At 44.8% G+C, this 19,873-nt stretch overlaps 1 protein-coding gene across 1 annotated transcript; it reads left to right on the top strand.

Moving 5' to 3' along the window:
* Positions 1–3,717: 3,717 nt before the first annotated feature.
* LOC147091379 (putative G protein-coupled receptor 139) lies at positions 3,718–19,304 on the top strand. Its single transcript, XM_085976553.1, has 2 exons — positions 3,718–4,004; positions 18,397–19,304. Exons 1-2 carry the CDS (start codon positions 3,824–3,826, stop codon positions 19,296–19,298), a joined length of 1,083 nt encoding a protein of 360 aa, XP_085832679.1. The 5' UTR covers positions 3,718–3,823; the 3' UTR covers positions 19,299–19,304.
* Positions 19,305–19,873: the final 569 nt, after the last annotated feature.

The raw sequence follows: 19,873 nt of genomic DNA, 5'->3' as shown, positions 1-19,873 counted from the left end.
ATGGCTGGTTATATGACTGGAGGATGGTATAGAGTGGTGTTCCCTAAGGGTCGGTGCTGGAGCCACTGATTTTTTTGATACAGATAAATTACCTGGATATTGGAATACAGAGTACAATTTCTAAACCTGAGGGTGTGGCAAACAGTGAGGATGATACTAATCGACTTCAACATGATATAGAAAGGCTAGCAGAATGGGCAGATAAGTGGCTGATGAAATTTAATACAGATATGTGTGATTTGCTGCATTTTGTCAGAAGGAACAGAGAGAGGCAATATATAGTTTAGGGCAAAGTTTCAAAGAGTGTGCTGGGACAGAGGGACATGGGAGTTAATGTGCAATGGTCCCTGAGGCTGGCAGGACATATTGAGAAAGTGGTTAGCAAATCATACGGGATCTTGGGCTTCATCAATATAGGTAATGAGAACAAATGTTGAGAAGTTATGCTTAATCTTTATAAAGCGCTGGTTAGGCCAGAACTTGCGTCCAGTTCTGGTCACCACATGTTAGGAAGGATATGAAGGCCCTTGAGAGGGTGCAGATGAGATTTACCAGAATGCTTCCAGGGATGGGGGATCTTAACTACAACGATAGGTTAGAGAAGCTGGATTTGTTTTCATTAGAGCAAGGGAGGTTGAGGGGTGAATTGAATGAGGGGTTCAAGATTATGACGGCTTGTTCCAATTAGTTGATGGTACAAGGACTAGGGGACACAGATTTAAGGTTTTGGGCAAGAGATTCGGGGGAATGTGAGGGAAAAACTTTTTCCGCAGCGAGTGGTGAGGACCTGGAACTCATTGCCGATGGAAGTGGTTGAAGCAGAGCCATTCAATGTTTTCAAATGGAGACATAATAGTTACTTGAGGGTAATAAACTTGCAGGGCTAGAGGGATAGAACGGGGGAATGGGACTGACTGGGTTGCTGTACAGAGAGCCGGCATGGACTCGATGTGCCGAATGGCCTCCTTTTGTGCCATTATGACTCTATGACACTGAGATGTCGGCGTCGCTGGCAATACCAGCCTTTATTGCCAATCCCTAGTTGCCATTGAGAAGGTCGTGATGAGCTGCCCATTTGAACTGCTGCAGTCCGTGAGGTGAAGGTTCTCCCATAGTGCTGGACTCAACCTTGGCGTTCTCTTTGTACCTGAACTGAGTTCCGACCTCAGATCCTCTGAATCACCAGGACTGCCAGGCTGTTAAGAGAGGCATTCCAGGCTGTTAAGAGAGGCAAAAGGGCAAATAGCGGAAGCTCAGACCATCATTTTCCAACCCTCTGTAGCTACTGGTGTGTTGCCAGAGGACTGTAAGACTGCTAACGTTGTACAATTGTTTGTTTTTTATTCGCTCATGTGATGTTGGCATTGCTGGCAAGGCCAGGAATTATTGCCCATCCCTAATTGCCCTTGAGAAGGTGGTGGTGAGCCGCCTTCTTGAACTGCTGCAGTACGTGTGGTGAATGTAATCCCACAGTGCTGTTAGGGAGGGAGTTCCAGTGATGATGAAGGAACGGCGATATAATTTTAAGTTAGGGTGTTGTGTGACTTGGAGGGGAACTTTTACGTGGTGGTGTTCCAATGCTCCTGCTGCCCTTGTCCTTCTAGGTGGTAGAGGCTGCGGGTTTGGGAGGTGCTGCCGAAGGAGCCTTGGCGAGTTGCTGCAGTGCATCTTGTAGATGGTACACACTGCAGCCATTGTACGCCGGTGGTGGAGGGAGTGAATGTTTAAGGTGGTGGATGGGGTGCCAATCAAGTGGGCTGCTTTAACCTGGATGGTGTCGAATTTCCTTAGATTTGTGGGAACTGCCCTCATCCAAGCTATCCATCACACGCCTGGCGTATGCCTTGTAGATACTGGAAAGGCTTTGTGGTGTCCAGAGTCAGAAACTCGCTGCAGATTACCCAGCCTCTGACATGATCTTGTTACCTCAGCAATTATGTGGCTGGTCCAGTTAAGTTTCTGATCAATAGTGACCCCCAGGATACTGACGGTGGGGTATTCGGTGATGGTAATGCCGTTGAATGCCAAGGGGTGTTGGTTGGATGCTGGCGTGTTGGAGATAGTAATTGCCTGGCACTTGTGTGGCGCGAATGTTACCTGCCATTATCAGCCCAAGCCTGAATGTCATCTCGGTCTTGCTGCTTGCAGGCAGGGGCTGCTACGTTATCTGAGGATTTGCGAATGGCACTGAACACTGTGCAGTCATCAGAGAACATGCCCACTTCTGACCTTATGTTGGAAGGAAGGTCAGTGATGAAGCAGCTTAAGGTGGTTGGATTTAGGACATTACACTGAGAAACTCCTGCGGTGATGTTCTGAACTGTGATGATTGACCTCCAACCACCAGAACCATGTCCTTTGTGCTAGGTATGACACCTGCCAGTGGAGAGTACCCCGCTCCTCCCCCCCGATGCCCATTGACTTCAGTATTACTAAGGCTCCTTGATGCCACAACTGGTCAAATGCTGCCTTGATGTCAAAGGCAGTCACTCTCAACTCACGTGTGGAATTCAGCTCTTTTTCCATGTTTGGACCATGGCTGTAATGAAAGCGAGTGACCCTGGTGGAACTCAAACTTGGCATCTGTGAGTGGGTTACTGTTGAGTAAGTGATGCTTGGTAGCACTGTCGACGACACCTTCCAACACTTTGCTAATGATGGAAACTAGACTTGTGGTACTGATTCCGCCCCCCCTCCCCACCACACACACACACACACACACAGAGCAGGAGAGGCCCAGGGCCCATTGCCAGCCTGTGCTGAGTTATCCTGATCTCACACCGGGTGTGTTACTGAGGACCACACACAGAGCAGGAGATGACAGGCTCCATCACCTGCCTGTGCTTAGTTCGCCTGATCTCACCCGGTGTTTTACTGAGCCCCACATACAACGAGAAGGGGCACCGTAGATGGAGATTTACTTTATATCTAACCTGTGTTGTACCTGTCCTACGAGTGTTTGATGCGGCTATGTACAGGAAGGTGTACGCTATATCAAACCTATGCTTTTCATGCCCTGGTAGAGTTTGATGGGGCAATTTCGAGGGACCTTTACTCTGTATCTAACTCCATGCTATACCTGACCTGCCAGAATTGCTGGGACAGTGTAGAGGGATTTCTACTGCGTATTTAACCCGTGCTGTACAATCCCTTGGAGTTTTTGATGGGAGAGTGTAGAGGAAGCTTTACTCTATATCTAACCCTGTTGTTATTCCTGCCCTGGGAGTGTTTGATGGGGGAGTGTAAAGGGTGCTGTGCTCTCTATTTAACCCATGCTGTACCTGCCCTGAGAGTGTTTGATGAGTCAATGTATATGGCGCTTTATTCTGTATCTAACCCATGCTGTAGCTGCCCTGAGAGTGTTTGATGAGACAGTGTATATGGCGCAGAGGCTGCGCTATTTCCACCACTCCTTCCCTCAGCAACCCTCATGCATCCCATCCGGAGCGGGTAAATGTTCTAACTTACCATGTTACAAGAAGTGTCGGATTGCAAGGGGTTAACTGAAGCTGTTTGATCGGTGAATGCAATTAATGTCTGTCTCCACGGGTTAACTGAAGCTGTTTGTTCAGTGACTGTAATTAATGTCAGTCTCCACAGTTTAACTGAAGCTGTTTGTTCAGTGACTGTAAGTAATGTCAGTCTCGATTGACCATAATTGTATCAGTGCAGGGTTTCCCTCTTCTATTAATAAGGGTCTCCTTTCAATGTGATATTATGTAGTGTCAGTGAGAGCAACATCTTCGGCACTAACAGGGATCACTGTGCTGGTCCACAGAGAGGGAGGTGGAATCTGAGAACAGTAGTTCGGAATGTTACAACAATGGGTCGGAATCTGCGAGCAGTAGATTGGAATGTTACGACAATGGGCAGGAGTTTCTCCTGGGCATTTGACGAACTTTCTGAATATTATGATGATATACCATTAGAATTTCGGATACAGCTGGCACTTCAGATCATTCAATGCATTTACTATCCACTCCTTGCTGCTGTTGGTGTTCCTGGTAAGTCGCTCTATCCAGCAATTAATTCTATAAACCATGTTTTACAGCATTAATGTCCTTGTCATTTAGTCCTCCTTCTGGTTGTGTTTGTTGATCCATGGTAAGTTTCTGTATCCAGCTCTTCTCTCTGCAAACCTTTGCTAACAGTATAACTCTTCTCTTAATTTACTCTTCCCTCGTTGCTGCTGTTGTTGGTGTCCCTGTTAAGTCTTTATATCTTGAAATTAGATCTCTGAACCACGTGACACTATTATTATTGTTGTCATTTAAATCTTCATAATAGGAAAGCCATTGTCTTCGGTCCTCGTTCCAAACTCCATTCTCTATCTACCAACTGAGTTCCCCTCCCTGGTCAATATCTCAGTCTGAACCAGACTGTTCGCAAACTCGTCGTTCTCTTCGACCCTAAGCTCAGTTACGACCTCATAGCCTCTGAATCACAGGGCCTGTCTATTCCCGCCTCCATAATATCTCCGTCACCACCACTGCCTCAGCCATTCTGCTGCATAAACCCTCATCCAAGTCTATGTTAAATCCTGACTCGACTATTCCAATACACTCCTGCACGGCCTACCAGTTACAAGCGTCCATAAACTAGAGCTCATCCAAAACTCTGCTGCCAATATCCTAAATCGCATCATGTCACGTTCACATATCACCTCTATAACCACTGGCCTACGTTTTCTCCCGAGGAGCAAATATGCAGGCAAATTAGGGAAATCAGCAAAATGCATATTCATGGATTTCAACTACCCAGATATTAATTTGACAGAAGAGGTAGATAAAGGGCATAAATAAATGGAGTTCCTACAAAGTGTACAGGAATCTTTTATAACCCAATATGTAAAAAACCAACAAGGGAGGATTGACTATAGGATATAGTAATGGGGAACTATAGCCCAGCGCAGATAAGAGAAGTAAATACATGGGAAAATCGAGGCAATAGTGATCATAATATAATACGTTTTTAGATATTAATTAAGAAGGATATAGGTATGACAAAGATCAGGTTAATAGATTGGAGAAATGCTGAATTTGAGGGTCGAAGAATAGCACTTGGGAAAATAAAATGGGCAAAATTATTGGCAACCAATGAGGTAGAGCAGCAATGGGAAACATTTAAGATGGTGTTCAACAGTGTTCAGGAAAAATATATTCTGCTAATAAAGATGTTTTATGAATACATAAAAAGCGAAAGGCTAATGAAGGAAAGAGTAGGGCATATTGGCGGCCCCCAAAAGGTAAACTGTGTGTGGAGTGAGGAGACGGGGGTATGGTTGCTAAGGACTAATTTGCGACTGTCTTCACAGAAAAAAGCAACAATGAATTCAAGGCTGTTAAGGGAGGCAAGGGAAGGTCATGTTGAGTAAGTTGATTGAATTTTTTAAGGAGGTAACGAGGAGGGTCGATGAGGGTAGTGTATTTGATGCAGTCCACATAGATTTTAGCAAGGCCACTGACAAGTTCCCAAATGACAGGTCGGCCAAAAAAGTAAAAGACAATGAGATCCTAGGGAAAGTGGCAAGGTTGATCCAACATTGGCTCAATGGCAGGAAACAAAGTGTACTGGGTGTTTTTGTGACTGGAAGGCTGTTTCCATTGGAGTTCTGCAAATTTCATACAAGATCCATTGCTTTTTGTGGTATGAGCCAATAGTTTAGACATCAATGTAGCGGGCATGATTAAGAAGTTTGCAGATGATACAAAAAATTGCCGTGTTGTTGATAGTGAGGAAGATAGCTATAGACGGCAGGAAGATACCAATGGACTAGTGAGGTGGGCAGAAAACTGTCAGATGGAATTCAATCCATTCAAAGAGAAGTGGGGAGGGCTAACAAGGCACGGGAATACACAGTAAATGGTAGGATACTGAGAAAAGTGGAGGAACAGAGGGATTTTGGAGTGCATGTCCACAGATCCCTGAACATAGCAGAACAGGTAGACAAGATGGTTAAGAAGGCACACGGGATACTTGCCTTTATTAGCTGAAGCATAGAATATAAGGGCAGGGATGTTATGCTAGAACTTATAAAACACAAGTTAGGCCACAGCTAGAGATCTGGGTACAGATATGGTTCAGAGGAAATTTAAGAGGATGTTGCCAGGAGTAGAGAAATTTAACTATGAGCAAAGATTGGATGGACTGGCGTTGTTTTCTTTGGAACAGAGGAGGCTGAGGGGAGCCTTAATTGAGTTATATAAAATTATGAGTGGCCTAGATAGAGTGGATAGGAAGCACTTATTTCCCTTAGCAGAGAGGTAGCAGGATTAGAGTGGAGTTGTGGAGAAATGATTTCACCCAGAGGCTGGTGGGGTTTGGAACGCACTGCCTGAAAGGCTGGTAGAGGCAGAAACCTTCACAACATTAAAGAGTACTTGGATATGTACTTGAAGTGCTGTAACCTGCAGGGCTACAGACCAAGAGCTGAAAAATGTGATTCATCTGGATTTCTCTTTCTCGACCGGCGCAGACACAATGGGCCGAATCGCCTCCTACTGTCCCATAAATTTCTATGATTCTATAATTCTCTGATTCTTAACCTTCGCTACTGTAAAAAGAACAATCCCAGCTTCTCACTCTCTCCATTCAACTGAAGTCCCAGAGTCCCATTTCCATTCTGTTAAATCTCCTCTACACTTCTCTAATCCTTGACATGCTTGCTAAGTGTGCTACTTAGAATTAGACACAATATTCAGCTGGGGCCTAGTCACTGATTTATAAAAGGTTAGCATTTCTTCCTCGGTTTTGTTACTCTGTGTCTCTGTATGCAAGGTCAAGAACTGCGTATGTTATGTAACATCCACGGCAACTTCTCCTGCCACCTACCAAAATGTTTCACATCACACATTTCTGTGTTAAATTGCATCTGCCATGCATCTGCCCATCTCACGAGTCTGGCTGTGTCCTCCTGAAGCCTGTTACTGTAATCTGCAAACTTTGAAATTATATGATGTTTACCCAAGTCCATGGCATTGATGTACATGTAAAGGGCAATGGTCCCAAAGCCGACCCCTGGGGAACATCCCTGTATATTTCGCTCCAGACTGAAAACCAACCGTTCACCACTGCTCTCTGCTTTCTGGCTCTGAGCTAATTTCAGAGCCATGTTGCCACTGCACCTTTAATCCCATGTTACCCAAGTTTGATATTATATGGTACTTTAGCAAACGCCTTGTGAAAAGATACGGAAATTGGAAAGTATACGCAGTAGCAATTATAAAATCATAGAATTGGTGAACCAAGTTGTATTGACAATTTGTTTAGTGAAGCATGACGTGCAGGAGAAGTTGCCATGGATGTTACATAACATACGCAGTTCTTGACCTTGCATACAGAGACACAGAGTAACAAATCAATGTTATATAGAGATGGAAGTGCAGGCACTGTGCTGCAAATGTTATATTTGGGAGTTTGTGGAGAGCATTATGATCCCGAACAACCATGTTTGCAATAAGTGACTGTATCTTGCAGAAATTCTGCTCAGAGTTTTTGAGCTGGAGTCTGAGGTGTAGACATTGCAGGGCTTCAGGGGTGGGTACAGTTGCCTGGACTGGCTTAAGGCAATGGCAGATAAATTAAGCAAGTACTTTGTGTCTCTCTACACAGTAGAAGATGCAAAATTCTTCCCGAAAACAATGGAGAACCAAGGGAATGTGGAGAATGTGGAGCTGAAAGAAATTAGAATCAGTGAAAAATTATCACTGGAGAAATTAATGTGACTGAAAGCCGATAAATAATTTCGACATGATGGCTTACTTTCAAGCGTTTTGCAAGAGTTGGCTATAGAGATAGTGGGTGCAATGGTTGTTAGTTTCCAAAATTCCATAGATTCGAGAACGGTTCCCATGGATTGGAAGGTAGCAAATGTAACCCCATTATTTAATGAGGAGGGAGAGGGAAACGGGAAATTACAGACCAGATAGCCTGACATCAGTAGTAGAAAATGCTGGAATCTGTTTTTAAGGACGTGCCAACATGGCACTTAGAAAATAATAATAGTATTGGGCAGAGTCAACACGGATTTATAAAAGGGAAATCTGGTTTTACGTATCTATTAGAGTTTTATAAGGTTGTAACTAACAGAATAGAAAAGGGGCAACCTGTGGATGTGGCGTATTTCGATATTCAGATGGTATTCGATAAGGTGCTATACAAGAGGTTATTTAAAAAAATTAGGGCTAATGGGATTGGGGTAAAACACTAGCCTGGACTCGGGATTGGTTAAGGAAAGAAAAGAGAGTAGGAATAAACTGGTAATTTCCAGGTTGTCAGGCTGTACCTAGTAGGGTAACGGAGGGATCAGTGCTTGGGCCTCAGTGATTCACAACTTACATCAATAATTTGGATATGGGGACCAATTGTAATATATGTAAGTTTGCTGATGGTACAAAGCTGGTTGGGAATGTAAGTTGTGAGGAGGATGCAAGGAGGCTTCAAGGGGATGTAGACAGGTTATGTGTGTAGTAAAAACATGGCAAATTGAATATAATGTGGAAAAATGTGACGTTATCCACTTTGGTAGGAAAAATAGAAAAGCAGATTATTTTTAAATGGTGAGAGATTGGGAATTTGCTAATGTTCAAATGGACATGGGTGTCGTTGTACACGAATCACTGAAAGTTAACATGCAGGTAGAGCAATCAATTAGGAAAGTAAATGTTATGTTGGCCTTTATTACAAGAGAATTGAGTACAAGAGTAAAGACGTCTTATTACAATTATATACGGCCCTGTTGAGACCAGAGTTAGTGTATTATGTACAGTTTTGGTATCCTTACCTAAGGAAGGATTGATTTGCCACAGAGCGCGTGCAATGAAGGTCCACCGGATTGGTTCCTGGGATGGGGGATTGCCCTATGAGGAGACGTTGAGTAGTCTAGCCCTATATTCTCTAGAGTTTAGGAGAATGCGAGGTGATCTCACTGAAACATACAAAATTCTTACAGGGTTTGACAGGGTAGATGCAGTGATGATGTTTCCCTTTGCAGTGGAGTCTAGAACCAGGAGTCACAGTCTTAGAATAAGGGATCTGCTATGTAGGACTGCGATGAGGAGCAATTTCTGCACTCACAGGGTCGTAAAAGTTTCGAATTCTGTACCCCAGAGAGCTGAGGAGGCTCAGTCATTAGTATATTCAAGACAGTTATCGCTATATTTTTGAATATTAGCGGAATAAAGTGATATGGGGATATGCAGGAAAGTGGAGATAAGTTAAAAGATCAACCATGATCTCATTGAATGGCAGAGCTGGCTAGAAGGGCCATATGGCCTACTCCTGCTCCTATTTCTTATGTTCCTATATTCTTTCGTCTCAAGTAGTATTCAGAAGGTTACAGGCTATTTAACTTACTGGTTAATATTTTAGTACTTTCCTTTGATTCCTTGGTGTCAACCCTTCGCTCAATTTTTTTATTCTTCCCCTCTGTAAAGCACCATTACAGGTTCAGCTGGCTGAGGTCAATATTTAGAAACATCCTGTTTTTCTTGTTCTCGATTCAGGTTATCAGAAGGCCCTGGGAATGAAATTCCTGGATTGAGGCAGGAGCAGTGTCACCTTGCCGGCCCTGGGAATGAAATTCATGGATTGAGGCAGGAGCAGTGTAACCTAGGTGGCCCTGGGAATGAATTTCCTGGACTGAGGCGTGAGTATTGTAATCTACTTCGCTCTGTGAATGAAATTCCTGGACTGACGTGTCATTGCCACGTCCGCCGAGATTACACTGCTCCCACCTCAGCCCAGGACTGTTATCCCAGGCCCGCTTAGATTACACTGCTCCTGCCATAGTCCATACATGTCATTGCCACTTCCGCCTAGATTACACTGCTCCCTCCTCAGTCATAGAGTCATAGAGTTATACAGCATGGATAGAGGCCCTTCGGCCCATCGTGTCCGCGCCGGCCATCACGCCCTGTCTAATCTAATCCCATATTCCAGCATTTGGTCCGTAGCCTTGTATGCTATGGCATTTCAAGTGCTCATCCAAATGCTTCTTGAATGTTGTGACGGTTCCAGCCTCCACAACCCTTTCAGGCAGTGAGTTCCAGACTCCAACCACCCTCTGGGTGAAAAAGTTCTTTCTCAAATCCCCTCTAAACCTCCCGCCCTTTACCTTGAATCTATGCCCCCTAGTTATTGACCCTTCTGCTAAGGGAAAAAGCTCCTTAGTATCCATCCTATCTATGCCCCTCATAATTTTGCACACCTCAATCATGTCCCCCCTCAGCCTCCTCTGCTCCAAGGAAAACAAACCCAATCTGCCCAGTCTCTCTTCATAGCTGAAGCGTTCCAGCCCTGGTAGCATCCTGGTGAATCTCCTCTGCACCCTCTCCAAAGCTATCACATCCTTCCTGTAGTGTGGCGACCAGAACTGCACACAGTATTCCAGCTGTGGCCTAACCAGTGTTTTATACAGCTCCATCATAACCTCCTTGCTCTTATATTCTATGCCTCGGCTAATGAAGGCAAGTATCCCATATGCCTTTTTTACCACCTTATCCACCTGTTCCACCGCCTTCAGGGATCTGTGTACTTGCACACCCAGATCCCTCTGACCCTCCGTCTTGCCTAGGGTCTTACCATTCATTGTGTATTCCCTTGCCTTGTTAGTCCCCCCAAAGTGCATCACCTCGCACTTTTCCGGGTTAAATTCCATTTGCCACTGTTCCGCTCATCTGACCAACCCATCGATATCGTCCTGCAGACTGAGACTACCCTCCTCGCTATTTACCACCCTACCAATTTTTGTATCATCTGCGAACTTACTGATCATACCTTTTACATTCATATCCGAGTCATTAATATAGACCACAAACAGCAAGGGACCCAGCACCGATCCCTGTGGTACCCCACTGGCCACAGTCTTCCAGTCACAAAAACAACCTTCGACCATCACCCTCTGCCTTCTGCCACTAAACCAGTTTAGATTACACTGCTCCCGTCTCAGTCCAGGAATCTGTGTAATCTAGGCGGCCATGGGAAAGAAAATCATGGACTGAGGAGCTACCGCTGCAATCTAGGCGGCCCTGGGAATGGAATTCCTGGACTGAGTCGGGAGCAGTGTAATCTAGGCGGCCCTGGGAATTAAATGCCTCGACTGAGGCGGGAACTATGTAATCCTGATAGCCCTGGGAATGAAATTACTGGACTGAGTCGCGACCAGTGCAATCTAGGCAGCCCAGGGAATTATATTCCTGGTATGAGGCGGGAGCATTGTAACCTGGCCGACCATGGGAATGAAATTCCTGGATTGAGGCAGGAGCAGTGTAATCTAGGTGGCCCTGGGAATTAAATTGCTGCACTGAGGCGGGAGCAGTGTAATCTAGGCGGCTCTGGGAATGAAATTCCAGGACTGCGGCAGGAGCAGTGTAATCTAGGTGGCCCTGGGATTGATATTCCTGGACTGAGGCGGGAGCAATGTACTCTAGGTGGCCCTGGGAATGAAATTCCTGGACGGAGGCAGGAGCAGTGAAATCTAGGCAGCCCTGGAAATGAAATTCATGGACTGAAGCGGGACCACTGCAATCTGGGCGGCCCTGGGAATGGAATTCCTGGACTGAGGCGGGAGCAGTGTAATCCTGGTAGCCCTGGGAATTAAATTACTGAACTGAGTCGGGATCAATGCAATCTAGGTGGCCCCGGGAATTATATTCCTGGAATGAGGCATGCAAAGTGTAACCTGACCGACCATGGGAATGAAATTCATGGATTTCGGTGGCAGCAGTGTAATCTACGTGCCCCGAGATTGAAATTCCTGGACTGAGGCGGGAGTTGTAGAATCGAGACTGCCCTGGGATTGAAATTCCTGGACTGAGACGGGAGCAGTGTAATCTAAACGGTCCTGGGAATTAAATTCCTGGACTGAGGAGGGAGCAGTGTAAACTATGTTGCACTGGGAATTAAATTCCTGGACTGAGATGGGAGCAGTGTAATCTAGGCGGACGTGGCAATGACATGTATGGACTATGGCAGGAGCAGTGTAATCTAAGCGGTCCTGGGAATTACAGTCCTGGGCTGAGATGGGAGCAGTGTAATCTAGGTGGACGTGGCAATGACATGTTGGACTATGGCAGGAGCAGTGTAATCTAAGCGGTCCTGGGAATTACAGTCCTGGGCTGAGGTGGGGGCAGTGTAATCTGGGCGGACCTGGGAATGAAATCCATAGACTGAAGCTGGAACATTGTAAACCAGGCGGCCATAGGAATGAAATTCCTGCACTGATTCGGGAGCATTGTCTTGTAGGCAGTCCCATCATTCCATCACTGGGATTATCTTAAAGATCATGCCGTTTAGGAACATATATTTATTGTGAAGGTTTTTACCCTAACGGTCTGAGATGGGATAAATCAGAGTTCAAGATTGGGGCAATCCATCTTTTTTCTTATTTTATTCCTTCCTCTTTTTGTTTGTTTTTCGCATTTTGTTCTCAGTTAGAGTGCAATAGAGGAAAATAACTTCCATTCTCTCTGTCCTGTCGCCAGAATTTTCTGGATGGCTGAAATACCCGCTAATCATCCATTTCCAGTCAGTGTCTCCTTTCCCACTATCTCCAGTTCTGCAATAGTGGCACTGCTTCTGATGGCAAGAATAGGATGACAAGGATAATTTACTTTCTCACAAAATATTCATTCTGCCAGATTTCAATACATTTATTTCCAATCTTTGTTCTGAATTTTGAATTGGATCCCATGCCCATCTGTCACAGTTCAGTGGATCCCCGGAGTGCATCGCACTTAAGTTCTACTCCTAGTACTCGTGAGGGCGAGTGTTCCTCTGGGGACTGTAGCCAGATTCAAGTACATGGCACCACGTGTGTCTGAGCTGCACGTGGGGTGGGGAGGAAAAATAACTGGAGAGCAATAGTGGTAGGAGTTTCGATATTTAGGGGAGTTGACAAGCGTTTCTGCGGCCATAGACGTGACTTCAGGATGATATTTTGCCTCCTTGGTTCGAGGGTCAAGGATGTCACTGAGTGGCTCCAGTGCACTCCGATGGGGGGGAGGTGGTGAACAGCCAGAGGTTGTTGGCCCTATTGGTACCAATTACATAGGCAGGAAGAGGGATGAGGTCCTGCAGGCAGAGTTTAGGGAGCTAGGAGAGAGATTAAAAAGTAGGACCATAAAGCTATTAATCTCCAGATTACTCCCGGTGCCACGTGCTAGTGAGTCCAGGAGTTGGAAGTTAGAACAGACGAATGCGTGGCTGGAGAAATGATGCAGGAGGGAGGGCTTTTAATTCCAGATGCACTGGGACCATTTCTGAGGAAAGTGGGTCCTGTACAAGCCCGACGGGGTAAACCTCAACAGAGCCGGGACCAATATTATCGTGGGGAGGTTTGCTAGTGCTCTTCGGGAGGGAATAACGTAGCTTGGCAGGGGGATGGGCACCAGCATATAGGAGTTGAAAAGAGGAATAAAGTGCATAAAAGAGTGTGTGTGTTGGATAGTACTTGTTAACAAAGTATTACTGGATGTGGAAGTAGTTCCATATTAGATCGGAGCAGAATCACAAAGACTACACAACATTCAATAATGGGTTTAGGACGCAGGTACGTGAACGCATAAAGTGTGCTGAATAGGGTTGGTGAGATACAAGCACAATTAGCGGTGTGGCAATATGATGTTGTGGCAATAATGGAAACGTGGCTTAATAACTGTAAGGACTGGGCACTTAATATTCAAGGGGACAATGTGTTCAGAGACGATAGGTAAGATAAAAGGGAGGTGTGCTGGCAGTTCTGCTTCAGGAAGACATTGTAGTTTTGGAAATGGAGAACGTTCTTGAGGGGACAAGGACAGAATCCGTTGAGTTGGAGTTGATGAGCTCAAAGGGTACGATCACGCTATTGTGGCTATTCTACAGGCATTTAAACAGAGAGAGGCAGGTAAAGGACAAATCTGCAGGGAAATCGCAGAGATATGCAAGAGACATAAAGTGGTGTTATTGGGGGACTTTAATTACCCAAATCTCGATTGGAATAATGATAGGGTAAAGGCAAAGGGGAGTTAAGGAATTTCTGAAATGTGTTCAGGAGAATTTCCTTGACCAGTATGTTCTTGGCCCAATTACGAATGAGGCATTGCTGAATCTGGTGCTGGGGATGAGGTGGGCCAGGTCGACCAAGTGCCAGTGGGAGAACACTTGGGTATGAGTGATCATCGTATCATAAGATTTAAATTAGCAACGGAGAGTAGCAAAGAACAATCTAGAGTGGAACTTCTAAACTGGAATAGGGCTAACTTCAATGGGATGCAAAGGCATTGAGCCAGGGTAAAATTGAACGAAACACTGACAGGAAATACTGTAGTGTAATAATGGGTGATTCTTAATGAGGAGATGTTCCAAGTACAGGCTAGTTACATTCCAACAAGAGGAAGGGCAAAGGAACCAAAGGAAGGCCGCCTTGGATGACGAGGGTGACAGAGAAGATGACAAAACGAAAAAGAGCGTTTATGATGAATGTCAGGTGAATGTTTCAATTGAGAAGCACACTAAATACAATAATTTGAGAGGGGAAGTGAAGATGAAAATAAGATTGGCAAAGAGATATTATGGGAGTAGAATGGTAGGTATAATAAAACAGAACACACAAAAAATTCAAATGGCAAGAGAACAGTAAGCGGGTAGTATGAGGTGCGGTCGGGCCTATTAGGGAGAAAGAAGATAATATGTGCTTAGAGGCGCAGTGCAAGGCGAGAATGAGTATTTTGTATCGGTACTTACTAAGGAGGTGGATGCTGACAAAATATCGGTAGAAGTGGAAACGGTAGAAGCAATGGAAGGGGTGAAAATGATAGACAGGTTGTACTAGAAAGGCTGGGTAAGCTTTCAGTGGATAAGCCGCCTGGTCCAGATGGCTTGCATCCCAGATTTATGGGGAATTGAGGGGGGAGATAGCAGAAGGGCTTGCCATAATTGTCCTATCTTCCCTAGATGTGGGGAAGGTGCCTAAAGATTGGAAAGTGGCAAATGTGATACCATTGTTCAATAAAGTGTGTAAGGACAATCCTAGTAACTACAGGCCAGTCAGTTTAAAATCAGTGGTGGGTAAAGTATTAGAAACAAAAGTCAAGGAAAAATGTAACGGGTACTTGGAAAGGTTTAAGATAATTTGGGAGAGCCAACACGGATTTGTAAAAGGCAGATCGTGTTTGAATAACCTAATTGAATTTTTTGATGATGTAACACGGAGGATTGATGAAGGGAACGCAATGGATGTTGTCTACATGGAATGTAGGGCGGCGTTTGACAAAGTACCACATGGAAGGCTGATAAAATAAATTGCAGCTCATTGAATAGGTGGGTCAGTGGCAGCTTGGATAAGGAATTGGCTTAAACACAGGAAACAACGAGTTGTGGTAAATGGCTGTTTTTCAGGCTTGAGCATTGTAGACAGGTTATGCTGAATATTTATATAACGCTGGTTAGCCCACAACTGGAGTATTGCGTCCAGTTCTGGTCACCACACTTTAGGAAGGATGTGAAGGCACTTGAGAGAGGTGCAGAGAAGATTTACCAGAATGCTTCTGGGTATGGGTGACCTTAGCTACAAGGACAGTTTGGAGAAGCTGGATGTGATTTTATTAGAGAAAAGGAGGTTGAGGGGTGATTTGATTGAGGTGTACATGATTATGACGGGATTGGATAGGCTAGACAGGTAAAGGCTGTTCCCACCAGTTGATGGTGCAAGGACTCGGGAACAGACATTTAAGGTTTTGGCCAAGTGATACAGGGGGGATGTGAGGAATAAAGTTTTTATGCAGCGAGTGGCGAGGACAAGGAACTCGCTGCTGATGGAAGTGGTGGAAGTGGAGACAGGCATCTGTTTTTCAAAGGGAGACTGGGTCGGCACTTGAGGGAAATAAACTGTGAAGGCTACGGTGATAGAGCGGGGGATGGAACTGACTGGATTGCTCAACAGGGAGCCGGCACGGACTCGATGGATCGAATGTCCTCCTCCTGTGCCATAATAACCCTACGATTCTATGACTCTATGAATTACTGTTCTTGTCATTTACTGCCCTCCCCAGCTGTTGTTGGTATACCTTGTTCTCTGTACCCAGCTATTAATTCTATAAACAATGTTTCACTGAATTACACTTCTTGTCATTTAGTCCCCCGCACCAACACCCACCCCTGCGTTGGTGTTCCTGGTAAATCTCTCTACCCAGCTATTAATTCTATAAACAATGTTTCACTGACTTACTGTTCTGTCATTTATTCCCCCGCACCAACCCCCACCCCCCGCGTTGGTGCTCCTGGTAAGCCTCTGCACCCAGCTATTAATTGTATAAACAATGTTTCACTGACTTACTGTTTTGTCATTTACCCCCCCGCACCAACCCCCACCCCCCGCGTTGGTGCTCCTGGTAAGTCTCTGTACCCAGCTATTAATTCTATAAACAATGTTTCACTGACTTACTGTTTTGTCATTTATTCCCCTGCACCAACCCTCACCCCCCACGTTGGTGTTCCTGGTAAGTCTCTGCACCCAGCTATTAATTCTATAAACAATGTTTCACTGACTTACTGTTTTGTCATTTATTCCCCCGCACCAACCCTCACCCCCCGCGTTGGTGCTCCTGGTAAGTCTCTGTATTCACTCTGTAAATAATGTTTAACTGTATTTCTCTCCTTGTCATTCCCCAGCCCATTCACGCTGCTGTTGGCTATTGATTCTGAACGTGATACGGTGTTACCAAGATTCCAATTTTCTATATTTAACTCAGGCAATAATATTGGAGTAGACACTTCATTTAACGGATTTCAGTCTGTTACGTCCACTGAACATTTGTAACTGATCAGAATAATGTTGTCTTGGTTTAGGAGATTTTTCAACTAATGGCAAAAGGTCATCGACCTGAAACGTTCATTCTGTTTCTCTCTCCACAGAAGCTGTCTGACCAGCTGATTATTTCCAGAATTTTCTGTTGTTTTTTTTTCAGATTTCCAGCATCCGCAGTATTTTACTTTTGTGTTCACTAGATGCTCTGTATGGTTACTTACACAGTGCTGCAGGATTAAATCCCGACAGATCACATCCACATCTTCAAATGTCTGCAATCTCCGCTAATCATTGTGTTCCAGTCAGTGTCTCCTGTCCCACCATCTCCAGTTCTGCATTAGTGACACTGCTTCTGATGGTTGCAGTAGGATTACAAGGACAATTTACATTCGCACAAAATGTCCATTAAGCCAATTTCAATATGTTTAGTTCAGATTTTCAGCATTCGTTGTATTTTACTTTTGTTGTCACCTAACCCTCGGTGTAGGTAGTTACACAGAGTCACAGGAACAAATGCTAGCAGATGTCATACACATGCTATCTATTTCCAATCTTTGTTTTGAATTTACAATTGGATCCCATGCCGGCCTGGCACAGTATAGTGGATCTGTCAGTGAGACCCAGAATGATTCTCCATTGCCTCCTGCTGTATTTCAGGATAAGCAATCCCAGCTGATTGTAACTGAAGCACTGAGGATAAGGAAATCCTTTCCTATCTTCTCGTCTAATATTCACTGCACATGTTGGAAACCAACAGGTGGAAAAGCACAAAGATACATCTCTTTAACTTCTGTTTAGATACTTTACAAATGCATTCGGTGGCACTTTGCTTTTGGGGTTAAATCGTTTGATTCGATGCTAAGAAATGCACTTGATGGGACATTACCTGGTCAAATGTAACTAATTATTTTAATTCAAAGTCCTTTCTTTGCAATGTTATTTTGAAAATCTTCAATTCAATCATCTGAAATTTGTGTATTTCAACAAAAATGCAGAAAACTCAAACTTTAAGACATTTCTTACTGCCCAGTTATCTTTATAACTTCAGTCATTTGTATTTATTATCTTGGCAGCCATACATTTTAAATAAAATTGCATGTAATTATTGCATGTCAAGGTAGCAGTTTATGTATTTTACTGTTGCATTCATTTTCCGTTGGAAACATAATGGATATTCTTATCAGGAACCGGAATCCAAGCGGGATTTCCCCCTCCCTAACACAGGGGCACAGAAGCGAATTGCACCACTCCAAATGCTGCTTGATCCCGGGAAACAAAGTCTTTATGACAGGGTCTGGTCCTTTATGTCCCTGGTACCTCTGGTGGTACTTTTGAAAGCGGGGCTAAATGTTGATCAACCAATTAATCTCTCATTGACCAAACATCTGTTAGTTTCCTGGTGTATTTACTTTCATTTCATCTATTGATTCCACAATGTATTCCCAATTATTCTTACAATAAACCATGTATTCAGCTCCACAGGTAATAGAATTAGAATATATCATTGAATGTCAGTAATGAGTTGCATATTTCACCCCGAATTACAATAACCTGCATTTATTGCATCCAGCCTGATGTGTAATGCCCCTGTTTGTTTTCTTTCCTCACAGTTAACTTAATAACGATTGTGATCCTCTCTCGGGAAAAGTGTGGTCTCACCAAATGTATCACTCGCTATCTGGTGGCCATGGCAGCGGCAGATCTACTGGTCGTTATCCTCGATCTGATTTTGAGGCACATTCCGATTGTTTATAGGGAACAGTTTAGCTTTGTGGCGTCCATCCCCGTGTGTAATATCCATGGCATCCTGCTTTATGCAGCCACAGACTGTTCTGTCTGGTTCACCGTCGCATTCACCTTTGATCGATTTGTGGCCATTTGCTGCCAGAAGATGAAAACAACATATTGCACCGAGAAAACAGCGGGTGTGGTTCTGGGAACAGTGACTGTGCTCAGCTGTTTAAAGAACATCACCTGGTATTTTATGTTAACATATATGTATGGGCTTGGGAACTACCCCTGGTTTTGTATGGTAACAGACGTTGTTTGGTATTCACGGGTCTGGGTTGCAATCGAGTTCCTTCATCATATTCTATCTCCGGGCTTCCCATTTGTTCTGATTCTGCTGCTCAATGCTGTCACCGTCAGACATATTTTATTCTCCAGCAGAGCCCGCAGGAGACTCCGGGGTCCCAGCAGTGGGGAGAGTCCCAGAGACCCAGAGATGGAGAGCCGCAGGAAATCCATCATTTTACTGCTTGTTATCTCCGGCAATTTCATCCTGTTATGGGCAGTGATTATGGTATATTCTATATGGTACCGGATGTGGGAATTGGGTTATCAGTCTGTATATCTACCTGTTTATGTACTAGAAATGGGATTCATGCTCCAGTTGCTGAGTTGCTGCACAAACACTGGGATTTATGCCGTGACCCAGACTAAGTTCAGAGAGCAGTTGAAGAATGTGGGGAAATATCCCTTTACTCTGATTGTAAAATTCATTAAAGGATGAGAAGAAGCGGAGATTTTGCAGCCTGAGATCTCCCTGTGCCTGATATTGTAGCGAGCCACTCTCCCTCATCTGTGGGGCCTGTGATCTGGATGGACATTAACACGCTCACTCACACATTGTGTACACTGGGCTCCCTGGGCCTGATATTGCGGTGAGCCGCTCTCCCCCGGGCTAGGCTGGGCCAGTGATCTGGGTGAACATTCACACTCTCACTCGCACACTCTCTACACTGGGCTCCCTGGGCCTGATATTGTGGCGAGCCACTCTCCCCCGGGCCAGGCCAGCGGGGCCATAGATCTGGGTGAACATTCAGACACTCACACACACACTGTCTACATTGGCACCCTGTGCCTGATATTGTGGTGAGCCGCTCTCCCCCGGGCTGTGCCGGCGATCTGGGTGAACATTCAGACACTCACTCACATGCTCTCTACACTGAGCTCCCTGGGCCTGATATTCTGGCGAGCCACTCTCCACCGGGCCGGCGGGGCCGGTGATCTGGGTGAACTTTCAGACACTCACACACACACACATTGTCTACACTGCGCTCCCTGGGCCTGATATTGTGGTGAGCC

This window comes from Somniosus microcephalus, unplaced genomic scaffold, assembly GCF_052327205.1.
Source record: "Somniosus microcephalus isolate GS21.2 unplaced genomic scaffold, FLI_Smic_1.0 unresolved_chr3, whole genome shotgun sequence".
NCBI lineage: Eukaryota > Metazoa > Chordata > Chondrichthyes > Squaliformes > Somniosidae > Somniosus > Somniosus microcephalus.
This window is presented reverse-complemented; position numbering and strand designations above follow the sequence as displayed.